Source organism: Saimiri boliviensis, chromosome 7 (assembly GCF_048565385.1).
Source record: "Saimiri boliviensis isolate mSaiBol1 chromosome 7, mSaiBol1.pri, whole genome shotgun sequence".
NCBI classification, from domain to species: domain Eukaryota; kingdom Metazoa; phylum Chordata; class Mammalia; order Primates; family Cebidae; genus Saimiri; species Saimiri boliviensis.
The window spans coordinates 27,966,806-27,976,437 of NC_133455.1; the positions used below are offsets into that span (position 1 = coordinate 27,966,806).

The window sequence follows — 9,632 nt, forward strand, 5'->3', positions numbered from 1 at the left end:
AAATCAATAAGCGTACTCCACCACATAAACAGAATCAATGACAAAAAACCACATGATTATCTCAATAGATGCAGAAAAGGCCTCTGATAAAATTTAACACCCCTTCATGCTAAAAACACTCAATAAACTAGGTATTGATAGAACATATCTCAAAATAATAAGAGCTATTTATGACAATCACACAGCCAGTATCATCTTGAATGGGCAAAAGCCGGAAGCATTCCCATTGAAAACTGGCAGAAGGTAAGAATGCCCTCTCTTACCACTCTTATTCAACACAGTATTGGAATTTTTGGCCAGGGCAATCAGGCAAGAGAAAGAAATAAGGGTATTCAAATAGGAAGAGAGGAAGTCAAATTATCTCTGTTTGCAGATGACATATTTTCTATTTAGAAGACTCTATTGTCTCAGCACAAGAACTCCTTAAGCTGGGAAGCAACTTCAGTAAAGTCTCAGGATACAAAATCAGTGTGCACAAATCACAAGCATTCCTACACACTAATAACAGAGAGCCAAATCATGAGTGGACTCCCATTCACAATTGCTACAAAGAGGATAAAATACCTAGGAATACAACTTAAAAGGGATGTGAAGGACCTCTTCAAAGAGAACTACAAACCCCTGCTCAAGCAAGAGGATACAAACAAATGGAGAAATATTCCATGCTCATGGATAGAAAGAATCAATATTGTGAAAATGGCCATACTGCCCAAAGTAATTTATAGATTCAGTGCTCTCCCCATCAAGCCACCATTGACTTTCTTCACAGAATTAGGAAAAACTACTTTAAATTTCATATAAAACCACAAAAGAGCCCACACAGCCAGGACAATCCTAAGCAAATAGAACAAAGCTGGAGGCATCATACTTGACTTCAAACTATACTACAAGGCTACAGTAACCAAAACAGCATGATACTGGTACCAAAACAGATCTGTAGACCAGTGGAACAGAACAGAGGCCTCAGAAATATCACCACACATCTACAACCATCTGATCTTTGACAGACCTGACAAAAGCAAGCAATGGTGAAAGGACTCCCTATCTAATAACTGGTGTTGGGAAAACTGGCCAGCCATATGCAGAAAACTGAAACTGGACCCCTTCCTTACAAACCTTATACAAAAATTAACTCAAGATGGATTAAAGACCTAAAAAACTAAAGAGCTTCTGCACAGCAAAAGAAACTGTCATCAAAGTGAACAGGGAACCTACAGAATGGGAGAAAATTTTTGTAATCTATCCATCTGACAAAGGGCTAATATCGAGAATCTATAAGGAACTTGAATTTACAAGAAAAAAACAACCCCGACACTTTTCAAAAGAAGACATTTATGCAGCCAACATACATATGAAAAAAAGCTCATCATCACTGGTCATTAGAGAAATGCAAATCAAAACCACAATGAGATACCATCTCCCACCAGTTAGAATGGTGATCATTAAAAAGTCAGGAAACAACAGCTGCTAGAGAGGATGTGGAGAAATAGGACTGCTTTTACACTGTTGCTGGGAGTGTAAATTAGCTCAATCATTGTGGAAGACAGTGTGGCGATTCCTTAAGGATCCAGAACTAGAAATACCCTTTGACCCAGCAATCCCATTACTGGGTATATACCCAAAGGATTATAAATCATTCTACTATAAAGACAAAATCACGTGTATGTTTATTGCAGCACTATTCACAATAGCAAAGACTTGGAACCAACCCAAATACCCATCATTTGAGAGATTGGATAAAGAGAATGTGGCATAAATACACTATGGTATCCTATGCAGCCATAAAAAAGAATGAGTTCATGTCCTTTACAGGAACATGGATGAAGCTGGAAACCATCAGTCTTAGCAAACTGACACAGGAACAGAAAACCAAACACCACATGTTCTCACTCATAAGTAGGAGTTGAACAATGAGTACATATGGGCACAGGGAGGGGAGCATCACAGACCATGGGTGGGGGCGCACTAGGAGGGATAGCATTAAGAGAAATACCTAATGTAGATAACAGGTTGATGGGTGTAGAAACCACCCATCACGTGTATACCTATGTAACAAACCTGCATGTTCTGCACATGTATCCCAGAACTTAAAGCATATTAATAAAAGAAAAAAAGAGAAATCTAGGTTACCTCATTTAAACAGTAAACTTCTGAAAGTGACCCACAAAATGTGCATATGTTAAGTTTTCACTTATAAAGGAATTTTACAAAATACCTATGAAAGTTTTTCCAACTTGAGGGAAACTTTATGATCTATATTCAAAAAACTATCAAATTCATACCCATTAATAGGGACATAAAGTAACATTTCTTAAGCTTTGTCTACTTAAATTCCTATACACATTTCTCATTAACTGTCATAACCACCTCTTGGAAGTGGGGGTTCTTACCAGTTTTACAGATGAACCAGTTGTGAGAAGTCCAAGTGAGTTACACAAGATGAGGTAAGGAGCCAGGGTAGAACTCACCTCGAGTTTGTTGATTGTAAATCTTATGCTTTAATACAAACTGTATTAAAATACAAACATATTTCAAACTGTAGCCTTTTGGGGAGGGGAGGGTAACAGTTTTACTGAGATGTAATTCATGTATCATACAATTTAAATGTACAATTCTGTGGTTTCGAGTATATTCAGAGTTGGGCAACCATCACCACAATCATTTTTAGAATTCTCATCACCTCAGAAAAAATACCCACTATCCCCTTGCAACCCACCCGGCCCTAGGCAACCACTAACCCCTAAAATTCCCATCATTATAGATTTGCCTGTTCTGGACATTTAACATATAAATGGAGTTATAACCTTTTTTCCACAAACAATATATTTTTGCTCTCACCTATAAAATGTGTAGTAATAATTTAAACATATAATTCCATGTTAATTCTTCCAACACAAGTACAATACAGTAGAAATTTATGTCTACATATCTAAAATAGCAATACATTCTCTCAGTTTTTTAGGATATATCAACCGGATTATTAGATTTGATGCTTAAAATACTGTTAAATGTATTCTGAAGGCCGGACATGGGGGCTCACGCCTGTAATCCCAACACCTTGGGAGGCTGAGGCAGGAACATAACCTATGGTCAGGAGTTCGAGATCAGCCTGGTCAACATGGGGAAACCCCATCTCTACTAAAAATATAAAATTAGCTGGGTGTGGTGGTGCACACCTGTAATCCCAGCTACTCTGGAGGCCTGAGGCAAGAGAATCGCTTGAACCCAGGAGACGGAGGTTGCAATGAGCCAAGATCGTGCCGCTGCACCCTGGCCTGTGTGACAGAGCAGGACTGTCTTAAATAGTAAAAAATAAAAATACATATTCTGGAATACCTTCTTAAACATTATTCCTCTTATACCCAAACTGAAAGACTTTTGTCAAAATCCCTTCACTATTCTCTCACCCCTACCCCACCTTTTTAAGAATGTTAAATTTGGACTAAGTTGATCTAGCACTTCAGCGACATTAAAGCAGCCAATGGATGTTTATTGAGAGGCTGTACAGAATATAATCCATATTATATAGCAGATCTATTCAGAATTATAATGCTGCCTTTTTGGGTAAGTTCCAGAATCCCGTTAAGTTAAATATTCCACTTGCTATATAATCTTTCATTATAGATACCCTGAGCTTTAGCTACACAGGTTCCATAAAGGCAGAAAAGAGGACATGTGGTCACACAGAGCTGTCTCGCCTCACCCTCAATCAGGCTTTATCTCTCTATCTTATTTGGGGGAATTTGTGTTATGTTATTCTGGACTTCTACAAATGCTTCTAGGAATATTAATCCAATATTTGTGATATGATGTATCTTTTAAAATTTCAGGTTGATAGATCCTCAGACTCAAGTATCAAGAGCCAATGTAAGTACCTCATTCAGGTTCACGTTAGTGAACCTTAATTCAATAATTCCTTAATTCACCTTTGTATCTACCTTAAACACAGCCTAGGCATTTAATAAAGATCTTCTACTAATGGAATACTTTTTCTCATGACTTTTCCAGAGAGTAACCTTGTCAGTTTTTAATTCTAATAGTTGTATGATCTGTTGCCTTTTTTTCTTCCAGTTTGAACTTACCAGTGTCACACAGTTTGCTGCTCATCAAGAAAACAAGAGACTGGTTGGTTTTGTCATCCGTGTTCCTGAATCCACCGGAGAAGAATCTCTGAGTACATACATTTTCGAAAGCAACTCAGAAGGCGAAAAGGTCTTTTTCATGTGAAGATATCTCAGTCCAAACAAGTCCATTTTATTTTTATTATTCCTTTAGGCCAGCAACTTAACATTCTTCGAGTAAAAATAAGTCCATTTTTTGGCCGGGCGCGGTGGCTCAAGCCTGTAATCCCAGCACTTTGGGAGGCCGAGGCGGGTGGATCACGAGGTCGAGAGATCGAGACCATCCTGGTCAACATGGTGAAACCCCGTCTCTACTAAAAATACAAAAACTAGCTGGGCGTGGTGGCACATGCCTGTAATCCCAGCTACTTAGGAGGCTGAGGCAGGAGAATTGCCTGAGCCCAGGAGGCGGAGGTTGCGGTGAGCCGAGATCGCGCCATTGCACTCCAGCCTGGGTAACAAGAGCGAAACTCCTTCTCAAAAAAAAAAAAAAAAAGTCCATTTTTAAAAAGTCTTCTGGCATTACAGCCTTGGCTCTTTGGTTGATTATTCTGCATGTCTCCATCCAGGAGTTCAGATAATACCTCCTAAGAAGGCCCCACTGAAAGAAAACTAACTCGATTGAAATTTCTCTGTGGAAAATACCTACCAAACAGAATAGGGTGAATGAGGAAGAACTGTAATGGGAAGACATACTATTTAGTCAGGATATAAGGAAATGTTGAAAGCAGTTCCCCTCAAATTTGTTCTTTTAAAAAAAAAAAAATTAAGGCAAAAGCTACAATAGAGAATAATTTAGTCTCAGGGAGCAAACCAAGGAAGGAGATACCAGAAAAGTACAGATAAGCTGTTTGTTTAGTATGAAAAACTTTTGACTATATGTATAACTTAGAATTTGAGGTCAGGAGATTTGAGACCGTCCTGGCCAATATGGTGAAGCCCTGTCTCTACTAAAAATACAAAAATTAGCTGGCTGTGGTGGCACGTGCCTGTATTCCCAGCTACTCAGTAGGCCGAGGCAGGAGAATCACTTGAACCAGGGAGTCAGAGGTTGCAGTGAGCCGAGATCGCGCCACTGCATTCCAGCCTGGCAACAGAGCAAGACTCCGTCTCAAAAAAAAATTTTGTCAAATTCTTATTTCAGTAAGTTATCTGTTTGCCACTGTGGATATGAACGTGTAGTGGCTAAATACATTTAAGAGAGAAAAAAAAATTCCCATTAAGAATTTTAAACACTGGAATTACCTAAGTTTCACTTACCTGGAATATTTTTTGTATGGCATAAATTGGCAACAGAGGTCAGGACATTTGGGACGAAAATGCCTGGGCCCTACGTGATGGGCCTCCTGCAGCCAGGTCCTGTGTTTCCCGTGTGAGTACAGTGACCTCGCTGTACTCCCAAATCACATTTGTTCTAAAATTTTATCCTTTTCTACCTTTGCCAATCACCACTTTCTCTTTTGCAGATATGTTATGCTATTAATTTGGGAAAAGAAATTATTGAGGTTCAAAAGGTAAGATGCATTCTGGTGCTGGTTTAGTAGCTACTTAAAATACATCTGTGTACACATACTAAGAGTCTTTTCAAAAAGAAAGGTGATGTTCACTGGCAAGTGTGGCCAACTTTGGGATTTCCTTTTAAGTATTCTAACCACCAGACATTTTTGATCAACTGGTTCCATGTTCACTGGTAACACATGAGGACTTCTTATCACTGCTGGAGCCCCTGCTTATCTGTTTTCTTGCTTATTAACTAGTTGGCTAGATTTCCTTCCTTTCAGATTAAGATGATAAGTACTCACCATAAGCTCTAAAGCCTTGCTCCTCAGAGTATGATCACAGGCCCCATAGCATTGACAGACATCACTTGGGGGCTGTTAAGACCTCCCTGTCTTTCAGCAGCTTCTGATCTTTTGTTCATTCAGCAAATTTCTGAGAGCCTAGTTTGTGTAAGAAAAGCCCTGAAATTACAGTAGTGAACAAGAAAGATATAGTCCCTGCCCCCAGGGGGCTTCTAGTTCAGCAGTGTACAGAACTTTATGCAATAATAGAAATGATTAATATCTGCACAGTTTAATATGCAGATTGAATGTGGCTAGTGTGACTTGAACGGGATTTTTAAATTTAATTTTTTTTTTGAGACAGAGTTTCGCTCTTGTTACCCAGGCTGGAGTGCAGTGGCGCGATCTCGGCTCACCTCAACCTCCGCCTCCTGAGTTCAGGCAATTCTCCTGCCTCAGCCTCCTGAATAGCTGGGATTACAGGCACGCACCACCATGCCCAGATAATTTTTTGTATTTTTAGTAGAGACGGGGTTTCACCATGTTGACCAGGATGGTCTTGATCTCTTGACCTTGTGATCCACCCGCCTCTGCCTCCCAAAGTGCTGGGATTACAGGCTTGAGCCACCGTGCCCGGCCTTAAATTTAATTTTAACTCAAATTTACATAGTAACATGTAGTTAATAGCTACCATATTAGTGTAGACTGTTGGAGGGCTCAGGAAGTCTTAAGGACTAAGGTCACATACATGAAATAGCAGCAAGCATTGCAAGCCAATATTTAATGGTATAGGTCAAAAGTTGGCAAACTTATTCTAGAATTGGCCTTTATGTTTTTGGCTATGTTCGCTGCAACAAATTCAGCTCTGCTATTATAAAACAAAAGTAGGCCAGGTGTGGTGGCTTATACCTGTAATCCCAGCACTTTGGGAGGCAGAGGCGGGTGGATCACAAGGTCAAGAGATCAAGAGATCAAGAGAGGCAGGAGGATCACCTGATGTCAGGAGTTCAAGACCAGCCTGGCCAACATGGTGAAACCCCATCTCTACTAAAAAGACAAAAATTAGCCAGGCATGGTGGCATGCACCTGTAGTCCAAGCTACTCAGGAGGCTGAGGCATGAGAATTGTTTAAACCTGGGAGGCAAAAGTTGCAGTGAGCTGAGATCACAGCACTGCAGTCCAGCCAGGGCGGCAGAACGAGACTGTCTCCCCCATCCCCCTCCCCTGCAAAAAAAAAGGAGCCTGAACACTATGTAAATAAATGGGCACAGCTATTTTCCAATAAAAAACAAGTGGACAGCCAAATGACCACAGTTTGCCAACTTTTGGTATAGATTAAACGAGAAAAGAAAGGAGTTTAAAGATACAGAAGACAAAAGTTTTGTGAAGGAAATTCCTCCATGGAATCTTTGGGAAGATGGTATGAATTGACTATGTAAACAATATTTTGGCTCAAAGGAAAACAGTCTAGATTCTAGAAGTGACATACCTGAGTTAGAGAAGCAAGGAGACTCAGCTGAAGGCACACATACACAAGAGTCAAGAGCAGGCGTCCCCAAACTACGGCCTGGGCCGTGGGCCGCATGCAGTCCCCTGAGGCCATTTATCCGGCTCCCCGCCGCACTTCAGGAAGGGACAGCTCTTTCATTGGTGGTCAGTGAGAGAAGCACAGTATGTGGCAGCCCTCCAATGGTCTGAGGGACAGTGAACTGGCCCCCTGTGTAAAAAGTTTGCGGACGCCTGGTCAAGAGGAATGAGACTAGATTACAGAACATGTTGAAAGCCAGGCCAAAGGGGTTTAAATTGCATCTTAAGCTTTTTCTTTTTTCCCTCTTAAACTCTCATAACTTCAGGATCCAGAAGCACTGGCTCAATTAATGCTGTCCATACCACTAACCAATGATGGCAAATATGTCCTGTTAAACAATCAACCAGATGACAATGATGGAAATCCAAGTGAACATAGAGGCGCAGAATCTGAAGCATAACTCACTTGCGCCTATGGGGGAAGAGCAAACAGGAAGGAGAGCTACCTCCTAAGGGTTTTCAACTTCTCTGACATATAGGCACACTGACCTGATTTCGGAATGTGGACAGTCGTTTGTGGAATGTACTCTTGATGCCTTGATACTGAGACTTGGGAGGGAAGCTGAGAAATGGTTGACAGCGTTCCCACCCATCTACAAATGTTACTTTAGGTGCTTTGTGGTAAGTCTTTTTCTTAGATTGTACTAAGATTTCTTAGATTGTTCAGTGCTCAGAACAAAAGTTTGAAAAATGCATTGTTCATTCTAGTATCCTTTTTTAAAAATGGCAAAAACCTAGATTTACAATTTGAGGAACACTAAGTATTTCCTATTAATGTAATCTATTTTTGTATTTTACTTAATGAGCTTTAAGTGCCTGTCTTTCTGAAAATTGTGTATTTATAATCCAGCTTATCCTGTAATTGGACGTAATAGCATTTCTTTGTGCAGTTAGGGGATGAGCACTGCTTTGAGGCCCAAGCACTAGTAGAGATGTGAGATGCAGGTCTAGTTTCAGTAACTGTTCCAGACATCATGCAATAAAAAGACGAATACCACTGAAGACGTTTGATTTTACAGTGGAGCCTTACTGAACCAGCACTCAGAAGTTTGTTTAAGGTCCTCCTAGGTATTTTCAGTGGTAGGTCACTGTCAACAGGGTGTAGCTCTACCAGTTCCTATTTCTGAGCCAGACCCTCCTCAAGGAAGGGACCAATTAATTTTAAAACTCACTTGAAGCCCAGCTGGTCATGGGGCTTGGTATAAAGTTCCTATTTCCACCCTGATACTTCTGTCTCCTGGAACCCAGCCCACTCCCCTATCCCGCCTCCCTATGAAATAAGTATAATGATTTTGAATCGGTACAGTGTGTTTAACGGTAACTAAGTTCAACAGACTATTATCTTTGTAATAAATTAACCTAGCAATAAAAATTATTCTGTTTCTTTCTTTTGCTTGTTGTGGTTATTTTCTAGAACATCTCTGGACAAAAACTAAAGTCAGTTCTATAGCTCTAACATTTAATTTCCGAAAAACTAGGGCATAATGAAATTACAGAAGGGATATAGTATCAAAAAATACTTCTAGTCAACATGAGTAGAATTTGTGTTCCCATTGCCAAAATTTTTAAAGGTGTTGCCTTTTAAATGGTGGATTAATAAAACTTTTGCAATCCAAAGCTAACATCATAGGATCCATTTGAAATGTATACACCATAAAAGACACAGTAAGCCAGTCTAAGCCAGTATCAGATTATGTACCATAAAATTATTAATTGTTCACTAATGCCTTATAAATTTGTATGACATAACTGCTTCAGGTCCACTGGTTCTCTTATAGACTGCAAGAACCACAGTTCCCTGAACTTTTTTTTTTCTTACTTAGACTTTTTTGGGAGAGGGGTAGCAATCTCAAACCCTAAACAATTATTAGTTTGAAAACAAACACTATTAAGACTGCATGGCTTAAATAAGACACAAAGCACACACATTAAGGAAACATAAAAAGACTGAAATTCAGTCCATTAAAACTAACTTCATCAAAAACCACCACAGAGAATGAAAACACACAGCAAAATCAAAGAAACTAGCAAACACACAAGACCAACAAAAAATTAGCATCCAGAATATATAAAATACTCCTACAAGTAGAAAGATAAGTTGAAAAAAAAAGTCATGAAGGCATTTCATACATTAAAAAATAAA

At 39.6% G+C, this 9,632-nt stretch overlaps 1 protein-coding gene across 2 annotated transcripts in view; it reads left to right on the plus strand.

Annotated features, from left to right (window-relative positions):
• APPL2 (adaptor protein, phosphotyrosine interacting with PH domain and leucine zipper 2) overlaps positions 1-8,877 on the plus strand; it is a 64,634-nt gene extending 55,757 nt beyond the window's left edge. Inside the window, exons 18-21 of one of the 2 annotated variants that reach the window (XM_003929639.4) lie at positions 3,831-3,867; positions 4,072-4,212; positions 5,588-5,635; positions 7,756-8,877. In XM_003929639.4, coding sequence (XP_003929688.1) covers positions 3,831-3,867; positions 4,072-4,212; positions 5,588-5,635; positions 7,756-7,890 — 361 coding nt within the window. In that variant the 3' untranslated portion in view covers positions 7,891-8,877. The remainder of the gene's footprint in view (positions 1-3,830; positions 3,868-4,071; positions 4,213-5,587; positions 5,636-7,755) is intronic. The other variant, XM_010340242.3, reaches the window with a different exon arrangement.
• The last annotated feature ends 755 nt before the right edge of the window (positions 8,878-9,632 follow it).